At 44.4% G+C, this 24,898-nt stretch overlaps 1 protein-coding gene across 1 annotated transcript; it reads right to left on the reverse strand.

The window, feature by feature from the left end:
- Positions 1–4: 4 nt before the first annotated feature.
- LOC109901443 (R-spondin-3-like) lies at positions 5–22,643 on the reverse strand. Its single transcript, XM_031787028.1, has 6 exons — positions 21,871–22,643; positions 13,123–13,314; positions 12,576–12,719; positions 12,151–12,297; positions 11,671–11,856; positions 5–1,545 (listed from the first exon to the last, which is right to left on the reverse strand). Exons 1-6 carry the CDS (start codon positions 21,962–21,964, stop codon positions 1,307–1,309), a joined length of 1,002 nt encoding a protein of 333 aa, XP_031642888.1. The 5' UTR covers positions 21,965–22,643; the 3' UTR covers positions 5–1,306.
- Between the last annotated feature and the right edge of the window lie 2,255 nt (positions 22,644–24,898).

The following is a 24,898-nucleotide window of genomic DNA, read 5'->3' on the forward strand; positions in this document are numbered from 1 at the left end:
CAGGTCCACAGAGAGTGTTTATTGAGTAGTTGACAAATAATAAAGGCGATTTCATGCCAGCGTGTCCCGAAAATATACAATCTCCGATTGTTCTAGCTTCATATGTGAGTAAAGATGTTTGATATGTTTTTTAGATTTGTAATCACAAACAATTTTGGGGGGATGAAAGTGTCCAATTCGTCCCTTTTAGACCTATAGATGTCCCCTGTAAGACCCTATGATCCATGAACTGTACATGATAAAGACAACATCGTGGTGTCATTATACTCCTTATCGAGTGCTCTAAAATATGGAGTGTGTCTTGATTCTGAAATATATATTTATTTTTAGGAATTGTCCAATTTTATAATGATTTTCCCCCAAATGGTTTCTGATACAAATTAAAAAATGTGAGAATTGCCAGAACAATCTGAGATACCGAAAACATTGCCCAAAGATAACAAATGAAAAACAAAGACAAGTACAAACCCATTATAGTTTATTTGACATACAGATGCTTTTGATTTCTGCTCAGGTGGCTTTAGTGAAAGCACAAATCCCGCTTACACAGATAGGCAAACTAGCACTTTGTCCAGGACGCTTCTGAACACACATGACCAATAATAGGTTGTGAGGAAAACACTGGGGTCCGTCCTCATTCTGTCACAAAATCAATTCAGTCGGTTTGTCTCATGTTTACTATACATCTGGACGCAGTAACCACATCTGACTGTCTGTCTTTTTGTTACTGATATCCCATGATAATTTACTCAGCAAAAAACAACAAACAAAAACAAAAAGACATTTAAACAACAACAACAATTCTACATAATGTCACAAATTAAACCTACATTGAAACCAAGACGCAAAGGTTGTTTTTAACTGGGCGGGAGCCTTTTAAATAACTGATTCAACAAGCATTTACATTGTCCCGACTCCCAATGACAAACACATCATCATCCCCATACTGTTCAATGTCTCACTCCTCTCCTCTCTGTACAGTCCCATCCAATCACAAGAGCAGTTTTGTACATTCCCGTCCAATCATCAGCAGTCTTGGTTCTCTCTGGTCTGGTGAAACTAGAGGACAGGACAGGAAGGGGGAGGCGACCCCTCAGTGGTGTGTGGTGGAGGGGGGTAGGTAGGTAGGTATGTAGGGGAGAAGTCCTTAGAGTCTGTAGTGGCCCGATCGAGTGACCCCATCTCTCTTGTGCATATACAGTATATATTTAAATAATACAAGTAGCAGCAGCACCCCTTCAGCAAGGAGTTGAGGGGGCGAGGGGGACAAAGAGGGGGTGGAGTGAGAGGGCTCCTCCAGGCTCTGTTACTGTTCAGGACCTCCTCCCTCAGGTGAGACAACAGGGTCTCTGTTTTGGCCTCTCCGGCGTCTTTGCTCTGTCTTGTTCCTGTTCTCAGAGTCCTCCCGGTCACCTGCCTCCCCCCTCTCCCTCTCTCTGTCCTTCTTCCTCTCCCGCCGGCCTTCCCCCTGGCTGTCCTTGTCCCGGCGGTTGTCCCGATTTCTCCTTTCGCCCCGCCGCTCACCCTTCCTCCCCTTGCCTTGCCCTAGAGATGGAAAAAAACACAGAACAGAAAACACTTGTTAGTCAACAGCTCAATCTCTCTTTATAATGATTTCTGTTGTATTTTCAAGTGATCTACATGATTTTACACAGAGAGCTGGTTGAGGGTCATGGCAGGAGATGCACTTTCAGATGAGGATATACAGAATAAGATGAATATGAAGAGAGAATGGGTGTGACGATGATGTTGATGATGATGTCTCTTTTGCATACCAATTTATCAGTGTGCTCTAGTCTTGGTCATATACCTGCTGGCTGTCCAGGGAGCAACTGTAATATGGCACAGTACAAACATGTTCCCCCTATTCACCACTAGAGGTCAGCCTTGCATCACAGACAGTGGCCACACCCTGTGCGAAAGGTTTAGTTCAGCTGTTGCAATTCTCAGCTGATAGGCTTTGTCAAAAATAGAAAGCCTTTAAATAAACTTCAGTTTATCTGCTCTTTCGCCATCTCATAAACAAATCAATTTCATGGAATGTTGTAGAGTTTACCACTGGAAGCTGAAAAGCCCCACATCATTAATATCAAACACCCCCCAGAGAGCAAGAGAGAGAGAGAGAGAGAGAGAGAGAGAGAGAGAGAGAGAGAGAGAGAGAGAAAAGACAGATCGACAGATTGAAACTGGCCCTATTCGTGTTGTGCTGTCCATGTGTAAGCAGCAGGATTGCGAAACTGCTGAGGTAGGCACGGAGCCTCTCTCTCCCCCTGGCCCCCCTTCAGCCTGTGACCATTAATCAGCCCAGCCGTGCTCTGACCTCCGCTCCATCCTGACCAGGCAGAGAAGGGCTCGCAGCGCACGCCAGCCCAACGCTGACCCACACATTCCTGGGGTCCAGCCAGTGCGATACAGGGCCCTACCATCCAACTCTGTTTAGTCTTCCCTGGCTCTGGTCGGCAGGAATAATGAAAGCCCACCAGCCTCAAAGGTGAGACAAAACTGGTGCTGGCACTGGTGCTAGCTCTCCCCAGCCGTAATCTGTATCTGAACTATCTGAGCTCAGGGCTGGAGAGGAGGAGAGGCCCATACATCCCACAAGGCCAGGCAGATTGTAGGGTGTGTGTGTGTCCAGTGTGTGTTTATGGCATGTGTGTGTGTTTGTATGGTGTGTGTGTATAGTGCAGTGTGAAAGAGGCATTATTGAAAGGGCTTTGGTGGGTTGCAGCAGGAGTTTAGGGTCCAAACAATGGGTGGGGGTGTAGAGCGGCATAGAGAGAAAGTGAGAGCAAGAGAGAGCGAGAGATAACTAGATAGTGAGAGAGAGACTGGAACAGAGACACAGAGAGCAAGAGCGTGACAGAGCGAGAGAATGATAGAGAGATAAATAATGATAGAGACACACACACACAGAGAGAGAGAGAGAGAGAGAGAGAGAGAGAGAGAGAGAGAGAGAGAGAGAGGGTGACAGAGACACTCAGAGAGACAGGGAGATAGAGAGAGACACCCAGAGAGACAGGGAGATCGAGAGAGAGACAGGGAGACAGGGAGACAGAGAGATGGAGTTAGACACACACACACAGAGAATCAACTATTAAAGACTACCAGAACCCACTGGATTCTCCCATTACCTTGAATGAGCTACAGGACAAAATACAAATCTTCCAACCCAAAAAGGCATGTGGTGTTGATGGTATTCTCAATGAAATGATCAAATATACAGACAACAAATTCCAATTGGCTATACTAAAACTCTTTAACATCATCCTTAGCTCTGGAATCTTCACCAATATTTGGAACCAAGGACCCCAATCCACAAAAGTGGAGACAAAGTTGACCCCAATAACTACCGTGGGATATGCGTCAACAGCAACCTTGGGAAAAACCTTCTGCATTATTATTAACAGCAGACTCGTACATTTCCTTAGTGAGCAAATGTCAAATTGGCTTTTTACCAAATTACCATACAACAGACCATGTATTCACCCTGCATACCCTAATTGACAAACAAACAAACCAAAACAAAGGCAAAGTCTTCTCATGCTTTGTTGATTTAAAAAAAGCCTTCGACTCAATTTGGCATGAGGGTCTGCTATACAAATTGATGGAAAGTGGTGTTGGGAGGTAAAACATACAATATTATAAAATCCATGTACACAAACAACAAGTGTGCGGTTAAAATAGGCAAAAAACACACACATTTCTTCCCACAGGCCCATGGGGTCAGACAGGGATGCAGCTTAAGCCCCACCCTCTTCAACATATATATCAACGAATTGGTGCGGGCACTAGAAAAGTCTGCAGCACCCGGCCTCACCCTACTAGAATCTGAAGTCAAATGTCTACTGTTTGCTGATGATCTGATGCTTCTGTCACCAACCAAGGAGGGCCTACAGCAGCACCTAGATATTCTGCACAGATTCTGCCAGACCTGGGCCCTGACAGTACATCTCAGTAAGACCAAAATAATGGTGTTCCAAAAAAGGTCCAGTCGCCAGGAACACAAATACAAATTCCATCTAGATACCGTTGCCCTAGAGCACACAAAAACTTTTCATACCTTGGCCTAAACGATCTGAGAGACAAGGCAAGAAGGGCATTCTATGCCATCAAAAGGAACATAAAATTCAACATACCAATTAGGATCTGGCTAAAAATACTTGAATCAGTCATAGAACCCATTGCCCTTTATGGTTGTGAGGTCTGGGGTCCGCTCACCAACCAAGAATTCACAAAATGGGACAAACACCAAATTGAGACTCTGCGTGCAGAATTCTGCAAAAATATCCTCCGTGTACAACGTAGAACACCAAATAATGCATGCAGAGCAGAATTAGGCCGATACCCACTAATTATCAAAATCAAGAAAAGAGCTGTTCAATTCTACAACCACTTAAAAGGAAGCTATTCCCAAACCTTCCATAACAAAGCCATCACCTACATAGAGATGAACCTGGAGAAGAGTCCCCTAAGCAAGCTGGTCCTGGGGCTCTTTTCACAAACACAAACACACCCCACAGAGCCCCAGGACAGCAGCACAATTAGACCCAACCAAATCATGAGAAAACAAATAGATATTTACTTGACACATTGGAAAGAATTAACAAAAAAACAGAGCAAACTAGAATGCTATATGGCCCTAAACAGAGAGTACACAGTGGCAGAATACCTGACCACTGTGACTGACCCAAACTTAAGGACAGCTTTGACTATGTACAGACTCAGTGAGCCTGTACATAGGCCGCCATAGGCAGACATGGCTCTCAAGAGAAGACAGGCTATGTGCACACTGCCCACAAATTGAGGTAGAAACTAAGCTGCACTTCCTAGCCTCCTGCCCAATGTATGATCATATTAGAGATACATATTTCCCTCAGATTACACAGATCCACAAAGAATTCAAAAACAAACCCAATTTTGATAAACTCCCATATATACTGGGTGAAATTCCACAGTGTGCCATCACAGCAGCAAGATTTGTGACCTCTTGCCACAAGAAAAGGGCAACCAGTGAAGAACAAACACCATTGTAAATACAACCCATATTTATGCTTATTTATTTTCCCTGGTTTACTTTAACCATTTGTACATCGTTAACAACACTGTATATATACATAATATGACATTTGTAATGTCTTTATTCTTTTGAAACTTCTGTATGTGTAATGTTTATTGTTCATTTTTATTGTTTATTTCACTTTTGTATATTATCTACCTCACTTGCTTTGGCAACGTTTCCCATGCCAAAAAATCCCTTGAATTGAATTGAGAGGGAGACACAGAGAGATAGTGAGATAGATAGAACAACAAGGAGAGAGAGAGAGACAGGGAGACAGGGATATAGGATATAGAGAGAGATACACACACAGAGATAGAGGGAGACAGAGAGAGAGACACAGAGAGACAGTGAGATAGATAGAGAAACAAGGAGATAGAGAGAGACAGGGAGAAAGAGAAAATGACAGGGACATACACAGAGATAGTGAGATATTAAATTTTACCTTTATTTTACTAGGCAAGTCAGTTAAGAACAAATTCTTATTTTCAATGACAGCCTAGGAACAGTGGGTTAACTGCCTGTTCAGGGACAGAACGACTGATTTGTTCCTTGTCAGCTCGGGGATTTGAACTTGCAACCTTTCGGTTACTAGTCCAACGCTCTAACCACTAGGCTACCCTGCCACCCCATAGATAGAGAAACAAGGAGAGACAGGGAGATAGAGAGAGACACACCCATAGAGACAGGGAGATAGAGAGAGATACAAGGAGATAGGGAGACAGAGAGAGATACTCAGAGAGACAGAGAGACACACAGAGAGAGACAGAGAGACACACAGAGAGAGACAGTCATATATATATATTATTTTTTGAGCAGTGTATATATATATATATATATATTAGACCCAACCAAATCAAATTATATTAGACCCAACCAAATCAAATTTGAGCAGTGTATATATATATATATATATACACTGCTCCAAAAAATAATATAGGGAACACTAAAATAATCCTAGATCTGAATGAATTAAATATTCTTTAAATACTTTTTTCTTTACATAGTTGAATGTGCTGACAACAAAATCACACAAAAATTATCAATGGAAATCAAATTTATCAACCCATGGAGGTCTGGATTTGGAGTCACACTCAAAATTAAAGTGGAAAATCACACTACAGGCTGATTCAACTTTGATGTAATGTCCTTAAAACAAGTCAAAATGAGGCTCCTGATGAGGTGGCATTTTAATCTCCCGAGGGATCTCCTCCCAGACCTGGACGAAAGCATCCGCCAACTCCTGGACAGTCTGTGGTGCAACGTGGCCTTGGTGGATGGAGCGAGACATGATGTCCCAGATGTGCTCAATTGGATTCAGGTCTGGGGAACGGGCGGGCCAGTCAATAGCATCAATGCTTTCCTCTTGCAGGAACTGCTGACATACTCCAGCCACATGAGGTCTAGCATCGTCTTGCATTAGGAGGAACCCAGGGCCAACCGCACCAGCATATGGTCTCACAAGGGGTCTGAGGATCTCATCTCGGTACCTAATGGCAGTCAGGCTACCTCTGGCGAGCACATGGAGGGCTGTGCGGCCCCCCAAAGAAATGCCACCCCACACCATGACTGACCCACCGCCAAACCGGTCATGCTGGAGGATGTTGCAGGCAGCAGAACATTCTCCACGGCGTCTCCAGACTCTGTCACGTCTGTCACGTGCTCAGTGTGAACCTGCTTTCATCTGTGAAGAGCACAGGGCGCCAGTGGCGAATTTGCCAATCTTGGTGTTCTCTGGCAAATGCCAAACGTCCTGCACGGTGTTGGGCTGTAAGCACAACCCCCACCTGTGGACGTCGGGCCCTCATACTACCCTCATGGAGTCTGTTTCTGACCGTTTGAGCAGACACATGCACATTTGTGGCCTGCTGGAGGTCATTTTGCAGGGCTCTGGCAGTGCTCCTCCTGCTCCTCCTTGCACAAAGGTGGAGGTAGCAGTCCTGCTGCTGGGTTGTTGCCCTCCTACGGCCTCCTCCACGTCTCCTAATGTACTGGCCTGTCTCCTGGTAGCGCCTCCATGCTCTGGACACTACGCTGACAGACGCAGCAAACCTTCTTGCCACAGCTCGTATTGATGTGCCATCCTGAATGAGCTGCACTACCTGAGCCACTTGTGTGGGTTGTAGACTTTGTCTCATGCTACCACTAGAGTGAAAGCAAAGCACCGCCAGCATTCAAAAGTGACCAAAACATCAGCTAGGAAGCATAGGAACTGAGAAGTGGTCTGTGGTTGCCACCTGAAGAACCACTCCTTTATTGGGGGTGTCTTGCTAATTGCCTATAATTTACACCTGTTGTCTATTCCATTTGCACAACAGCATGTGAAATTTATTGTCAATCAGTGTTGCTTCCTAAGTGGACAGTTTGATTTCACAGAAGTGTGATTGACTTGGAGTTACATTGTGTTGTTTAATTGTTCCCTTCATTTTTTTTAGCAGTGTATATATATATATATATATATATATATATATATATATATATATGTATATAGAGAGAGAGGGATAGAGAGAGACACAGAGAGACACAGAGAGAGACAGGTAAATAGCGAGAGAGACACAGAGAGAGAGACAGGAAGATAGCGAGAGAGACACACAGAGAGAGACAGGAAGATAGAGAGACAGAGAGAGACAGGGAGATAGAGAGAGAGACACACACAGACAGAGAATGAGAGAGAGAATGAGAGAGGATTATTTACAAAGAGAATGACAGAGAGAGAAAGAGATGAGCAGCATTCTGAATCTGACTCTGCCCCCCATCTCACCCCACCTCTGGCTCTTTCAACACAGGAAGTCCCCTCTACACACATTGTTTTGTTTGTCATAACCATTTAAAGATAAGCGGCTTAGTCATAATCTCTGGGTTTCCTAAAACCCAAGGCACAACTTCATCTGGGCTCGTGTTGAGGTGATTACTGGGTATGTTTATCAGAGAAGGCTTTTGTCTGTCTGAACTGTGTCTATGAATTCTATAAACTGTCCAGCAATGCAGTGGACCCGAAGGAGACACTTGAATTAAAACACTCTCAACAGAGATTTAGCACATTCTTACCACATGGTCATCACCACTACACTACAGTGGATGACTGGCAGTGTTTTTTGGGATGGTGTGTGTGTGTATGGGGGTGCGGCTATTGTAAAACTAATATTTTGATGAGACGTGTGTCCACATTAAGTATGATCAGGTTCAGGCATGTGGTTTATATAAACTGTAAAATTGAACTGTGAAAAATGACTGTAAAAGTAATATCAACAGAGCTGGATTATAAGATTACTGTAACTAAGGACAGCTTTCAAAAGTGTTGCAACTTCACAAGAGTTTATGCAAGTGAACTGTCATCTGGCATTGATTATTTACAATTTGAACATAGAGTTGGTGTGAAAAGGGGAGAGATAGACAGAGAAAGAAAAGGAAAGAGAGAGAGGTGAGTGTAAGAAAACAGCTGAAATTGTCTCTCGGATCACCCTCCAACACACACTCCTATGCAGTGCATTTACACTGATAACCCTACAGTGCATTGGTTACATAAAGTACTAGACATCATTCTGCTCAGTGCTCAGCACTCTTCACTGGAGTGTTAGGGTGCCTGTGTGTGCATGCGGGGAAACAGTCTGGCCCGCTGTCAGAGAGGGGATGTGCAGGAGCATAATTAGTCTAATGACGCAGAGGGGGCAACATCCTCCATGGCAGGCACACTGTCGTCCAGGGGGCTTTTGGCGGGAGCCAGGCTGGGATTAAAGGCTCTGAGCTGTCCCACAGGAGAAATGCCCGGAGCTTTGAAGGCTACGGGACGCCTGTCCCGCTCCCCCTCGCTGGGGGACGGGAAGGGGCTACCTTCTAGCTGGGTTAGATAGATAGGGGAACGGTGGTTTGGAGGACAAATTAGCCAACATTGTTAACACAAAGGAGACAGCAGGCAGGTGGGCAAGGACATGTATGTAAACATTTACGACCACCAAGCATGTTGAAGGAGGGGGAGGAGGACACTGTACACTGAAAAGACATGACACCTCTGGCTACTGTAGCTCAACAGAGCTTACTAGAGATGAAATGACCAAATCAGAGTTGTGTTAAAGAGGAAGAGTGAAAGTTGCCCCCTGATTCATTCAGTGACATTCCATATTTCTCTATGTACTGGACCTGTTTAAAGTCCAGCTCCTGTTGTCATTTTTGTGGATAAGGAGCGTAAACCTCCTTGATTCATATTGAGAGTTCCTGCTCTCTGATTCATAAGGAGGGGGAGGACTGGGGGTGACATGGAGGTTACAACGTTCTGTTTAAAAACAGAAAAGACTGATGGAGAGAGCCAAAAGAGAAGAAGTTAGAAAACAACAGCCATTAGGGAGAGCTGGAGGGAGCGGGGAAGAGAGAGAGGCAGGGGGAGAAAAGAGGCAGGGGGAGAAAAGAGGCAGGGGGAGAAAAGAGGCAGGTGGAGAAAAGAGGCAGGGGGAGAAAAGAGGCAGGTGGAGAAAAGAGGCAGGTGGAGAAAAGAGGAAGGTGAGAAAAGAGGCAGGTGGAGAAAAGAGGAAGGTGAGAAAAGAGGCAGGGGGAGAAAAGAGGAAGGGGGAGAAAAGAGGCAGGGGGAGAAAAGAGGAAGGGGGAGAAAAGAGGCAGGGGGAGAAAAGAGGCAGGTGGAGAAAAGAAGCAGGGGGAGAAAAGAGGCAGGGGGAGAAAAGAGGCAGGGGGAGAAAAGAGGAAGGGGGAGAAAAGAAGAAGGTGAGAAAAGAGGCAGGGGGCGAAAAGAGGAAGGTGAGAAAAGAGGCAGGGGGAGAAAAGAGGAAGGGGGAGAAAAGAGGCAGGGGGAGAAAAGAGGAAGGGGGAGAAAAGAAGCAGGGGGAGAAAAGAGGAAGGGGGAGAAAAGAGGAAGGTGAGAAAAGAGGCAGGGGGAGAAAAGAGGCAGGGGGAGAAAAGAGGCAGGGGGAGAAAAGAGGCAGGGGGAGAAAAGAGGAAGGGGAGAAAAGAGGAAGGGGGATAAAAGAGGCAGGTGAGAAAAGAGGAAGGGGGAGAAAAGAGGCAGGTGAGAAAAGAGGCAGGGGGAGAAAAGAGGAAGGTGAGAAAAGAGGCAGGTGAGAAAAGAAGAAGGTGAGAAAAGAGGAAGGTGAGAAAAGAGGCAGGTGAGAAAAGAAGCAGGGGGAGAAAAGAGGAAGGGGGAGAAAAGAGGCAGATGAGAAAAGAGGCAGGGGGAGAAAAGAGGAAAGTGATAAAAGAGACCGGTGAGAAATGAGTCAGGGGGAGAAATGAGTCAGGGGGAGAAATGAGGCAGGGGGAGAAAAGACGAGATAGAGAAAAAGAGTGAGAGCTCTTTCTAGAGAAAGACGAAACTTGGCTAGAGAAATAACAAATAAACCTGGTCTGGGTATGGACGGAGGCCCTTGGGGAGTGATGGAGGGAAGATGGAGGGGTGAAGGGATAGAGGGAGGAGGATGTATCAGTGTCTGAGGGGCTGGTGGGGATTAGTGCGAGCTGGCGGAGGTCGGACCAGTGACCCCGTGGCGTATGCGGAACGTAAACACGGAGCGGAGGGGACGCGCCAGAGCAGATAATTAGCTCTGCTCACTGGATGTTCCAGGAGCCGGCCGGCCGACCCGGGGGAAGCAGCTGGGTAATCACACGCAGGGGCAAGGTCGATAACCGTGTGTGTGTGTGTGTATGTGTGTGTGTGATAACCAGGCCTCGGCCTGCAGTGTGTAACACGCACCCAACCACCTACCCACCCACAGCTCTGGCCTGCCTCCACCCCGCTCAGGCCCGCCAGGCAGATCAACACAGCACCGACTCCACACTAAGCCCTCCACTCCACCACGGGACAGTGGAACAGGAGCCCCATTCAGGGGGAAGGAGGGGTGGTGTGTTGTCTTTGGGTGTGCAAGAGAGAGTATCAGCAGGGTGGAGAAAAAGGGGAGAAAGAGAGAAAGACGACAGGCAGGGGGAGGAGCAGAGGCCACATTTCACAGCCTAAATGACAGATTCAACCCAACCAGGACTCTTTACAAATGACCACCTATGGTTTTTAAAGGGACCAGTTGATGTGCGTGTGTATTCAGATCTGTGTGTGTGTTGGCAGCTGGTATTATTAGTCTAAACTAATGCTGATTCCCCTTGTCGCCTCATGGCTCCCCAAGGGAGGATGTTTGAGGAGTCTGTGTGTTTCTGCTTCACAGTAAACTTTTCTGCTGAATCACTACTGAGGGGTTGTGTTTGTGCTGTAAGTAAGCCTGCCTGGAGGGCCTGGGGCGCAGGGGCGCAGGGGCCTGGTGGGCTGAGGAGCCGAGGGCCTGGGGAGCTCGTGGGCTGATTTCATTAGAAATCATCAGATCAATGTTTACGTGGAAAATCAAGTGTTTTGACATATTTTTATAATCCGTAAAGTCTGGATTCGAAGCGTTAGAGCAACAACACACAGGCGTTTCACCATTATCCACTAACCACAATGCATATCCTTAAAGTCAACAATTCAGGTCCCGTAAGGAGAGGAGAGGAGATGACTGACCAGTCATTTCAGATTATAGTGTAGAGACAAAGTTGGTTCTGGAACGCTAGCCTACAACTGTACTTACAATGAAGATAGTGACCCGTCACACTAGTGATGATAACTGTATAGTTATTATAGTATTTACCTGGACATCGCCTCCTCTTGAGGACACACTCTTTCTTTTCCCAGATGGGGGGACAGAGGTTTCCGTAGGCGGAAGGGAACTGGACAACTTCCCGGGTCCTCGTCTCCTCACCCCATTTAAATCCACAGGTTTTCCCTGACCGGGAGCAGGGGCTCCACTCGCCCCACTCACCCACCGCGCAGTGCACTGCACAAATGATTAAGAAAGAGGGGGAGACACAAGAGGCAGAGTCCAAAGATATTCACAACCAAAATGCACGTATAGAAGGGCAAAGACACTGTAAAGCATTTGAAGTTAACACCAGTGGAGGCTAGTGCCACTTTAAATCGGAGGTTGGGCTTATTGTTTTGGCTGGATACTAAACACACCATGTGTTTGATGTGTTCCATACCTTTCCATTCGGACCCAATGAGCCCATCCTCAGATTTCCCCACCAGCCTCCACTGGTAAACACTCTCTCCTCCTTGTTCTGGAGCTCACCTTGAAGGGAACACTCCATGAGTTTGTCGTTTGGTTCAAACTCGTCTGGACAGACGTGGTGACACTTCCCCAGCAGCAGGTACAGGCCTGGTCTGCACCTCGTACATGTGTCATTGATCAGACAGGCATCACAGTCCGCAGGACACTCTGAAACACCAACACATACATAATATTACACCTGCACTGGAGTCAAATCATATCAACACCCACAAAAAAGACCTTTACAATTACATTTAACTGCATTCTTCCATTCTAAGAAAATGCAAATGCAATACGATATGCTATTTTAATTCCACATTTTACATCATGTGATGTAACGCAAATATGTAACGCTAATACACTACACTAGCCCTCTCTTTGTAACGTGTCTAACACCAACACCATCAGGACTTGATAATAACGTAACAGTCTAATATTCTACTCACTGGGAACACATTCCCTTTGTGTGTCGCTGCAGACCAGGCTCTCTGGGCAGCTCTCCTGGCACTTGCCCAGGTGGAGATAGTACCCCGCTCGACACCGCATGCAAAGGTTCTTATTGAAGCAAGAATCACACTCCGGCCTGCACTCTGAAACACCCAGTCAGTCAGTCAACAGCCTGCACGTTTATGTTGCTCTTGAAGTGATTTATTGAACATGTATGTTAGAATGAGCAGCGCTCTAAAACAGGACAATTGGCTGCACATCGATGCACATCTCGTTATGAGATTTTAGTGTACAAAATAATAGAAAATAATGTATTTGGAGTGACTGGCATGCAGTGATACCAAATAGACTTAACACATACACTAAAACACAGATTAAGCCTAGTCCTGGACTAAAAAGCACGTTCAATGGAGATTCTCTGTTGAAATAGCTTTTAGGTCTAGGTCTAGGCTCAATCTGTCTATGTAAACCGGCCCTGTAAACCGTCCCTTAGTGTAAAAGTAGAGGTAGGCTGTAAACGTCTTTGGTAATAGCCATGCAACTTACTTGTGCATGTGTTTCTGTCTGGCGAGCGGGTGCCGTAGAAACCGCTGGGGCAGGAGGGCAGACACACCCCCATCTGCCTCATCCCATTTCTCTCCAGGAAGATAAAGAGGCGGGGCTTACAGGACAGACAGCCATTGTAATCAGAGCAGGTCAGACAGCCTCCCTGGCACCCTGAGCTCGCCCCTGGGTTCTCTGCAGGTAAGACGGAGGGAGATGATGTGGCACAGAAGGACAAAAGTCAGTTTAGACATTTTACTTCGTACAGTATGTGTCTCAAATGGCACAACATTGACTTTATAGTGCACTGCAGAAGTAGTGCACTATATAGGGAATAGGTTGCCATTTGGGACGCAACCATACAATCAGTTAGCACAGGGGCTTTCAACCTGTTTCGGATACTGTACCCCCCCAATCACATTTTGATCTGCCTGAAGTATCCCCTCCTCCTGTAAAACTGATCGTTAGGCATATGGGTCCTTTCCAAGTACCCTGTGTACAGGCCAGGTTGGCAGGTACCCTCACAGGGTACTGCTACCCAAAGATGAGAAGCATTGATTAAGCAAAGACTCTTACCCAGAGTGCCTTATAATAACATACGTGTATTAAACTAAAGTAACTGAGACAACAACCTGATCATTGCAAAAGGCATTGTCTTGTGGCGTCACTCCTACGTGATGATCGTCCCTAAACTGACATGGTACTGTATCTGACTTTAACAATATGCAAAAGATGCATCATCACCCAGCCACACTAAACAAACCAACAATGGTGGAACAGAGGAACATCCCTCAACATGTTGTTACACTATCATTTACATTCAATGGAACTAATGTGGAAATGGAGATATCTCTCTCTTTCTCTCTCTCTCTCTCTATGCCAATTAAATAAAGAGGAATTACTGCTTACATTTAAACAAATATAGCTCTTCAGACTGTATGAACTGTTTGTAGTCTTCTGAATTGTGTACATTAAGTTGTGTAGAATTGTATTAAAGTAATGACTTCTATCCAACTACCGCAACGAGGATACCAAATAGCCAACAAAGCGTTTGGATGGTGACAAAATGCTACAGATTTACATATTTTTCGGGGAACAATGACCATAGAAGAACTCAATAATAAACATGACAGGCAACAAGCAGGCCTGTGGACTCTCTTGGCTGGAAAAAATAATCAAATGAGACGTCAAGCATGCAAAGGTTTGCACGAGACGCCAGAAGCCGCGTACTTCTAATTCTCGGAGTACAGTTTATTCATTGTACGAAGGTCGAAACAATTTGGCAAAATGTTCAATATTCAGATAGACCTCCAGCGAACTGTTTGCCATAACAATGCAAACACAGCCAAATGAGTAAGATGAGTAATCGGCACTGGCACTGACAATTTTGCAACATGTCTCAAATTCATCTTCATTATGCTCCATGTTGAAGATAAGCCTATCTGTCGACCCACATAGTTCACAGGGTCGACTGTGTTAGAAACAGGGAAAGGCTGAGCTTTCATTCTTTTTATTCTTTTTATTTCACCTTTAATTAACGAGGTAGGCCAGTTGAGGACAAGTTCTCATTTACAACTGCGACCTGGTCAAGATAAAGCAAAGCAGTGCGACAAAAACAACACAGTTACACATGGGATAAACAAACGTACAGTCAATAAAACAATAGAAAAATCTGTATACAGTGTGTGCAAATGAAGTAAGGAGATAAGGCAATAAATAGGCCAATAGTTGTGAAGTAATTACAATTTAGGAATTTACACTGGAGTGATATGTGTGTAGATGAGGATGTGCAAGTAGAAATACTGGTGTGCAAAAGAGCAGAAAAACTAAAACAAATATGGGGATGAGGTAGGTAGTTGGTTGGATGGGCTATTTACAGATGGGCTGTGTACAGCTGCAGCGATCGGTAAGCTGCTCTGACAGCTGACGCTTAAAGTTAGTGAGGGAGATATAAGTCTCCAACTTCAGTTATTTTTGTAATTCGTTCCAGTCATTGTTGGCTTTGGGGATGACCAGTGAGATATACGTGCTGGAGCACGTGATACGGGTGGGTTTTGTAGTGAGCTGAGATAAGGTGGAGCTATACCTAGCAAAGACTTATAGATGACCTGGAGCCAGTGGGTTTGGCAACGAATATGTAGCGAGGTACCAGCCAACGAGAGCATACAGGTCACAGTGGTGGGTAGTAAATGGGGCTTTGGTGACAAAACTGAGGGCACTGTGATAGACTGCATCCAATTTGCTGAGTAGAGTGGAGGCTATTTTGTAAATGACATCGCCGAACTCAAGCATCGGTAGGATAGTCAGTTTTACGAGGGTATGTTTGACAGAATGAGTGAAGGAGGCTTTGTTGCGAAATAGGAAGCCGAGTCTAGATTTAACTTTGGATTGGAGATGCTTAATATGAGTCTGGAAGGAGAGTTTACAGTCTAGCCAGACACCTAGGTATTTATAGTTGTCCACATATTCTAAGTCAGAACCGTCCAGAGTAGTGATGCTAGTCGGGCGGGCGGGTGCGAGCAGCGATTGGTTGAAGAGCATGCATTTAGTTTTACTTGCATTTAAGAGCAGTTGGAGGCCACGGAAGGAGTGTTGTATGGTATTGAAGCTCGTTTGGAGGTTAGTTAAAACAGTGTCCAAAGATGGTGTTGTCTGCGTAGAGGTGGATCAAAGAATCACCCGCAGCAAGAGCGACATCATTGATATATACAGAGAAAAGAATTTAACCCTGTGGCACCCCCATAGAGACTGCCAGAGGTCTGGACAACAGGCCCTCTGATTTGACACACTGAACTCTATCTGATAAGTAGTTAGTGAACCAGGCGAGGCAGTCATTAGAGAAACCAAGGCTGTTGAGTATGCCGATAAGAACACAGTGATTGACAAAGCAACTGGCTTGGGCCAGTTGCTGCGGGGGGTGGAGGGCTGTTGGCCGGGGTTGGGGTAGCCAGGTGGAAAGCATGGCAAGACGTAGAGAAATGCTTTTTGAAATTCTCGATTATCGTGGTAAAAATCAGTGGTGACAGTGTTTCTTAGTCTCAGTGCAGTGGGCAGCTGGGAGGAGGTACTCTTATTCCCCATGGACTTTACAGTGTCCAGTCTCTACTATAAGGAGGCTATAAAATGCCCAGGGTAGGACAGTGTCTTTGAAGGAGGGATAGTGTCATCACAGTATGCGAGAAGTCTACAGACAAATGGGGAACTGAGCAGCGCTCCTTTTACCATAAACTGCCATCTTGGACTGGGCACAAGTGAAACCTCATGCATCCTGACTGCTGCTGCTGATTTAAGCCATGTGTGACTGACTTGTAGGGCACCATGTCAAGTGGCTTAACTCTCAACTCTTGTTGAATTACAGAGCTTGACCTCAGAGGATGGTGGAGATGAGGACAAACTGTTTGAGAGGAGAAGAGGTTGAGTATATACTAGGACTACCAGCAGGAGCTGCAAGTGAGTACCTGACTGAGGAAATACATAGCCATTTCACACTACTGAGCCAAGATGAATTGAGCTGTATTGTGCCTGGTTATGCATCTACTGTACCATAGTTGCTGGAACCATGCAGGAAAGGACATGTGAAAAGATCATATCTGAGCCTGCACATTATGGTTTGGTTTGGCACGATGTGAAAAGGGTACTAGCGGGTGGCTCTGGGTTACTTTAAACCAGGGGTGCTCAAACTTTTGGGGTTGGTGGGACAAAATATAATCTGAGAGGTTGACATTATTTATTTTAAAACATTTAAGGTAAACAATACCTTTTTAGGGTTGTGAAACAGTAGGTTTTTTGAAGGTAATTATAAAATGTCACTTCAAATAATCAAATCATAGCCATATAACTTCACGCAAATTCTGATTATCATCCACTGGGCAAAAACTGGTTGAATCAACATTGTTACCATGTCATTTCAACAACCAAAAAATACATGTGATGATGTTGAATTAACATGGAAAACCGATTGCAAAAAAGTCATCAACGCAAGTGAATTTTGACTTTATTTTACACACATTTTTACCGAAATCCAACTATGTTGTGATTTTTGTTGTTGTGGTTGATTTCACGTTGAATTCACGTTAGCTGGCATCTCAACCAAATGTAAATGCTACCATTGTAGCAAAGAAACTGCAACCAAGTTTCTATGTTCATAAGGCTAATGACTTTAATGTGTGCCGGTTTTTGGGGACCCTAAGCCCCCCAATTCGCAGGCAAAACATTTTCGTGGCCCACCTCTTGGCGGCAGAGAGAAATATTTGCAGCTTTAAAGTTAATGGCCTTTTGCCATGGGGGGAGAGAGAAAATGCTGCAGTTTAAAAGCAGATTTTCAGCAATTCTACAAATGTTTCCATGGGGCAGAGAGGAAATGTTGCAGTTTTTTTCTATGCTACAATGGTAAAAAATGTAATACATCTGTCCACTCAAGAGCTGGGTCAAAGGCCAGAGAATGGCATGCATGGTACCTGATGCAATGACAGGGAGCACCTCACTGAGTCAGATATTTTGAGCTCATTTAGTACAGATTGGATTGCTACTGCTAGAGCTAGACACTGGTCTATGGTCAGTTTGTAATGATTTCCCTTGATGGTTAAGGTAAGGGTTTGGGGAAGGTATGCAGATCCTATATCAGTTCTTAGGGGAAATATCTCAGGGGCAACTTCTGGGATTGCGACACATGGTAAGAGCTAGTCTCAGTATTCACCACTGCAGAGCTACGCAAGGAGCATATCAGTGTGTGCAGTAGGTGTTTTATCCTCCTAGTTCTCTGGCATATCGTGCCGTGGGTGAGTTGTTGGCCTTTTCTCCCTCCTTCACTTCAGGGTTAGCTGCCAGATTGCAATAGATCACAGAGATTGTGTTTGACATATCTTAGCAATCTTTACAACTGCTGTCCATTTGCCCTCATGTGTTCCTGCCAAGGCCCCCTAATTCACAGAACCCTTAACACAGAGGAATTTTACCTGCCCTTGCCTACAGTAGCTCGCACTGACACAACAGGGCAACCCCATGGTAACAGAATTATGCTAATACTCCGATTTCTATCTTTAAAATGAAAGCCAAACAAAAAACATTGATTTCAAAGTTTAACAAAGATAGAACTCTATGCATAATGATTTCTTTTAAGAATTTACATTGGACATTTTAAAAATAAAGAAATTCTGGAAAAACTGTGCCAACTTTACATCTGCACAGTTCTTCCAGGAAATGGGTTTTTGTAACATTGTCAGTGGAAATTGTTAAAAGTAGTCCTTGTAGATATGATCTGTACCGTGAGGTCTATACCGTGAAGGCTGTACTGTGAGGTCTATACCGTGAAGGCTGTACCGTGAAGGCTGTACCGTGAAGGCTGTACTGTGAAGGCTGTACCGTGAGGTCTATACCGTGAAGGCTGTACCGTGAAGGCTGTACCGTGAGGTCTGTACCGTGAGGTCTATACCGTGAAGGCTGTACCGTGAAGGCTGTACAGTGAAGGCTGTACCGTGAAGGCTGTACCGTGAGGTCTGTACCGTGAGGTCTGTACCGTGAGGTCTGTACCGTGAAGGCTGTACCGTGAAGGCCGTACCGTGAAGGCTGTACCGTGAGGTCTATACAGTGAAGGCTGTATCGCGAAGGCTGTACCGTGAAGGCTGTACCGTGAGGTCTGTACCGTGAGGTCTATACCGTGAAGGCTGTAACGTGAAGGCTGTACCGTGAATGATCTACCGTGAAGGCTCTACCGTGAGGTCTGTACCGTGAAGGCTGTACCGTGAGGTCTATACCGTGAAGACTGTACCGTGAGGTCTATACCGTGAAGGCTGTACCGTGAGGTCTATACCGTGAAGGCTGTACCGTGAGGTCTGTACCGTGAGGTCTATACCGTGAAGGCTGTACCGTGAGGTCTGTACCGTGAGGTCTATACCGTGAAGGCTGTACCGTGAGGTCTGTACCGTGAAGGCTGTACCGTGAAGGCTGTACCGTGAAGGCTGTACTGTGAGGTTTAAATTGCCTGAACTGCTTTAACCACAAGTTAAAATCATTGACCACAAGATGAAAACAACCATGATTATTTTGAGCATCATGTGTAGATATAAACAAAATGGCTAACAGCAGAATGATGAAGACAAACACGCAAGTCATAGGGCACAGACTTTTAAAAAAGACGTTTGCTTTTCCAAGATGTTTTCTTCATCAAACACTGTGGTGTTGAACCTCTGCATATCTCCCCCTCCTTTAATTTCATTATCTGTCCTTCTTTCCCTTTATTAGGAATCCAATCTGTTTATTCACACATAGAGTCTATTTTAAACATGTCTAGACCCACTAGAAATCATTCTGGCCTCTATTCTAGAACACCTAGAAATCATTCTGGACTCTATTCTAGAACACACATAAATCCTTCTGGCATATATTCTAGAACACCTAGAAATCATTCTGGCCTCTATTCTAAAACACCTAGAAATCATTCTGGCCTCTATTCTAGAACACAAATAAATCCTTCTGGCATCTATTCTAGAACACCTAGAAATCCTTCTGGCATCTACTCTAGAACACCTAGAAATCATTCTGGCCTCTATTCTAGAACACACAGAAATCATTCTGGCATCTACATTCTAGACAACATAGAAATCATTCTGGCCTCTATTCTAGAAATCATTCTGCTATCTTGTGTTTGCTCTCAGGCATTCATATCTCTCATTTGTGGATACATCAAGGGCAGAAGGAAGTGGACTGTTTTTGGCCAGTTTATTGCATGGTCACGGTCCCTGACTGAGAGCTCATTCACCCTGCTCTCTCTGTCTGACTATCACAGATAGTCATATGTCAGGTCGGCCTCCTTCAATTAGCACCAGCTAAGTAGGCTGCGATGCACGAGGTGAGGCCCAGTTTGCCTATCTGGAATGCACCCACAAACCAATGTGGACCCACAATTTCCACGCAGGCATGTAGGGTTTAGATAAGAAGATGATATATCATGTTGAAGTGGTTCTTAAGACATTAAACACACACCCCAAAACACTGCTATTGTTTGTTACTAGCCTACCTTTCCAGATAACAATCCACCTGGCAACAAGTGATGCATGCAACACTCAATCATTCTACTAAGGCAGAAGAGCACATCTGGAAGCTCATCTGGAACTTCAATATAGTGCAGAGAGAGAATAATAAAGCAAGCTCCATGATACTACTGACAAGATACAGGGTGAGACCTGTGGAGTTACTTGACACAAAACATGATATCTATTAGGCTTAAAGAAAGATGCTGAACGGATACCTTCATGCAGAGTTCTCCAACTCTGGTCCTGGAGAACTACTGGAAGTGCTGGCTTTTGTTCCAGCCCAGCACTAATACACAGGACCGGGGTTGGAGAACCCTGCCATGGTCAATGCTGCTGATACTCTGAACATCTAGGGAGCAAAAAAAAAAAAGGAAAGTGTCTACTGATTTACCAGAGCTTCTTTGTTTTGTTTTGGATATGATGATAGATTTGCTTCAGAGCTTTGAAATACTGTAAATAATTTAATGCAAAATACTAACCCCTCTGAATTTCTAACAGAATTTTTTTTGAATTGCCTACTAAATATGAACAGTTCCCTCTTCCATCTTTTCAACACCACAAAATATTATCGCCACAGAAAGTCACAGTTATGGTAAGCAAAAAAAGAACGCCCTTTGAAGATGGAAATGGCCAGACTTTCATGTATTTTCATGTTAGATGCACAATCTTATATTCTACATGTATTACAATCAAGAAGATAACTGTATCAGCATCCTCTAACAGCGGTTAGATGGCACGCGCTGCCACATGCTCAAAGCTCCTACTCAGTGTTGCACGGAGTTTGTCAAGGAAGCACAAACACTGTAGACATTCCGTAACATCAGTGAAATGCAAATATAATACACTTCACGTGAACTTTGTATGTAATGAATAATTTAGATCAGAAAGTTATAACATACTTTTGTCGACAGACATGCCGCGTAAAATGTTCTCTGCTTCTGGCCGCTAGAGAGCGATGGGAACTAGGGGATGCAGCGCGTACTGCGGACGGAGCTTTGCGGAATACACTTCTAAGAAAACTGTCAGGGAACAGTGACTGGTTGAATTTTATCAGTAGAAAATGACAACCCTGAGGGCCATGTAATGTTGAACGCCATGCAGTCCAATTATTGACTGCGGTGTGGTTGAGGACGAAATGTGCGTAAAATTGGCCGCTACAGAGAGTAAAGTGCGCCTATTGCTTTTGTAGACACAATACAGTGAGTTCCACAGAGGCACTCAGTCTCGCCTAGTGATTAAAATACAAGTTTATTCATTTAAATTACATATTGATCTGATAACAACACATGTTTAGATTGATCGAGTTTGCCCTCGATTATAACTAAATGCGGGCTTTACTTAAAAAACTATATCATATTATAAATTATAGGCTACCCACCCTATCAACATTGTTTATATAAATTCATTTATGGGAAGTTTCATTTTTTTGTAATAGAGATTGAACCACAGGACTATGTTATTACATCTCCACCTCAACCAAAAAGCATTCCACCCCAATTAGGCATATTTCCTAAAGCCATGCTATGATCTTTCATTGCAAATTTCATTGTCAAGTATGAGATGTTCAGTACCCATATTGTTCTGTTATTTATATATCTACATGAATGTCATATGGTATTATAGGCACTACAACACTAAAGTAGGGTTGAATGGAACAGAGACCAGGAGCATGTGTGTGCGCGCGAGCAACTCACTGCATGCGCGGTCGCTCTTTACTCACGTTTATTTTGCCGATGCCTAGAGGGGTGCTGCTGACAATCAGTGTATTCCATGCAGTGCAAGATCAAAACAAAGGAGATCAGTTGTAATTGCATAGTAACCCGGAGATGATGACTTGAATAGCCAATGTCAATGTCCTCCAGAAAAGTGCAGCTTTGATTCCACTTTTTTGAGAGGGAATGTGTTGTCTTATTCCTGGAAAGAGCAGAATCCCCTGCTCTGCGCAGAGAGTGATGTCTGATTTACGATGGCCCAATGACACCTGGGCCGTTTAGACAGTAACATCCTTAATAGAATCTTCATGTGTGCCACAAAGCGAGACCAAATCAGGTATCCGTAGTGAGCATATTCCCACAATCAAACCGTTAGATTATCATCCACCGCGGGAAAAATAAAATACTCAAAGAAAGCGTAGATCATATAATCGAGGCTGGCATATTGATACAGTTTCAGTTGTCTTCTTGTATCCTCCACTGATACTCTCTCGAAGTTCGCCGCACGTCCAGGTGTGAGGGCTACTTTATTGTGCCCTGCGTGTAGGAGGTCATCGCGTCATCCCCATCATCTAACCGAGTAGACCAAAACTGGGAGCCGAGCGCGTCACTGGCAGCAGCAGCACCTAACTGTAATAAAGTAACACGTTTCGATGAGGTGAGAATGTGTTGGTTCTCTTGATTGTCGCGCACCTCTCATTGGTCGACAGTTAAAGCAAAAATAATATCCGCAGTTTCAGCTCTTTTCAGTTTTGCGTGCAATACTCATTCCCCCACTCCAACTCGCTCTCTTATGACTTCAGCCCTCTGCCGTCTCCCTCGAAAGTTTATTTAGAGGGCAAGCCCCCCCACGTCAGATTTCCTTTGCTTTTGACCCCTCGGTTGAGAAGACTTTTACTTTGCATAGTGTTGATAATGTGTCATTTGGGAAATTGCGCTGTTTTACGCACGTAGTATTTCTATGACATTTCAGATATTCACTGTTTATGGCCAAATAGTCCTTTTAATTTCGAATTTATGATACACTTTTATTATGTTTGATTACTGTTATTTCTGGCTACAGAGAAACACACTTTAAACGTTTTAATGGTTTGTAGATGGCACTAATTGCAATCATCAAGAACACAAAAAAGGAGTGCACTTGTGCTAGAAAGCATTATTGCATGCCGTGCTGTTTAGTTTGTGTTGTTTTTGATGTACAATCACTTTAAACCTCAAGAGACAAGTCTCCCATTCTCTGCTTATATATAACACGCTAGCTTGGTCTAGTGCGCAGCGAGCGGAACCTCTGATGGGCCTGCGGTCGAGTAACTCTCACAGAGAGTGAGAGGGAGTGAGAGGGAGGGAGAGAGAGACATTTCATAGTATAGCCTAATCTGGTTTGAGGGAGCCTGTCGAGTAAAGTGTGGTATGCAATTAACCCAAAGCCAGGCTCCTCCTTAACTCGCGTCTTTTGAAGCTACTGAATCTATTCCATTTTAGTCTGACATAATTCTCCACGGCAATTATGGCTCTTGAGTTTGTTTATGAATTTGTGCACTTGTCAAGTATGAGAAGACGATCAGTAAGCAGCTCGAGGGAGTCAGCATGGGACCCTCTAAAATAATCTCTGTATTGCATATATATGCTGTCATTACGCGCCGTAACCAGTTGGGTATGCAGAACGGAGCGCGCATGTTTATGTAACAAAGCACTTTAGACAATGGCATATTTTTTTCTGTAACCTATTTGTTATTGTATGGTGTTCTTGTTAGTGAAGGCCTCCAACAAGGGGAGCTTAACTGAACATCTGTAGGTAGGCAGTAGGCTTTCTCATTGCCGTACGGTGAGGAGAGGAGAGGAAAGGAGAGAAGCCGTTTGTCCCATCTCCTCTAGAGGGAGTCAGTGCCATAAAAGCGTCTGTCTGCAGTGATTCATATCAATGGAACAGGTTTTGGGGGCAGCGTTGTTTAGGAAATCCTTGAGAGACCCACTTCCATTCTGTGTGGGGAAGGTCACACTAAGACAAATATATGTACTTGTATGTTCTATCCCAACAACAACACCAGCGATAGGAGAGATGATATAGGGAGAGAGTGTTATATATATTTATTTTCCCTTTCGTAATTGATCTATTTTCACATCTTTACAACACTGTACATAGCCATAATATGACATTTGAAATGTCTCTATTCCTTTTAAACTTTTGTGAGTGTAATGTTTACTGTTAATGTCTGATCATTTATTCCACTTGTGTCTATTATCTACGGTATTTCACTTGCTTTGGCATTGCAAACACGTTTCCCATGCGAATAAAGCCCTTTGAATTGAATTGAATAGAGTGGTTCCTCTGCTGCTTGTTTCATTCCTAGAGAAGGGGTTATTTACATGTCTGGTACTGTGAGCAGAGTGGAGGCCTCTCTCTAACCAGCTCTAACTGTTGATGTTTAGAATAATATAATGCAGACCAATACTTCCCTCCATTGTGGCTGCTACACCAATCACACTGAAGTGCAATATAATGTAAGCATTGTGTTGGTTGTTTTTACTGTAGGAGGGTGAACTAAAGTCTCCATTGTCAACTGCACCTACATAGAACTAGGCCATGCAGTAGTATTACAGATGGATTTGTATAATGTTGATTCATTTCTCCTCTAGTCTGGATATCAAATACTTTAACCACAGCTAAGATGCAAAGGACCGACCTCAACCATGATATGTTCACATCTCCAATTGTATTTGTCACTGACATTGTGTGCGGACATTGTACTCAAAATCCATGGAATGAAGGTTATAGCTAGGTCCCCAAGATGTTGAACATAAGGGAGGGTTAGAAACAAGCCCCTCTTTGTACCCCAGCCCCCCTCATAGTGTTGTCCCATACAGAGGGGTGCTGCCTGGGAGGGCAGGAGAGGGGGTGGGAGGGGGAAGGTCGCTTGGTCACTCCCTGTGACCGCCTGCGAGAGGATCCATCAACAACCTTAAATGAAGTCTGCCAGGTGCACGAATCAACCACAGAACAGTGGGCTCCAGCTGACAATGGGGCAGTAGGGAAAA

Source organism: Oncorhynchus kisutch, linkage group LG13, assembly GCF_002021735.2.
Source record: "Oncorhynchus kisutch isolate 150728-3 linkage group LG13, Okis_V2, whole genome shotgun sequence".
Taxonomy (NCBI): domain Eukaryota; kingdom Metazoa; phylum Chordata; class Actinopteri; order Salmoniformes; family Salmonidae; genus Oncorhynchus; species Oncorhynchus kisutch.

What these genes read in the sequence shown, in the direction of transcription:
- LOC109901443 (XM_031787028.1), bottom strand. Translation starts at nt 21,964, where the DNA reads ATGCAATTACAACTGATCTCCTTTGTTTTGATCTTGCACTGCATGGAA. An exon ending in AGACAGAAACACATGCACAA is followed by an intron (nt 12,720 to 13,122) that starts GTAAGTTGCATG and finishes TGGGTGTTTCAG; the next exon opens with AGTGCAGGCCGGAGTGTGAT. An exon ending in ACAAAGGGAATGTGTTCCCA is followed by an intron (nt 12,298 to 12,575) that starts GTGAGTAGAATA and finishes TTGGTGTTTCAG; the next exon opens with AGTGTCCTGCGGACTGTGAT.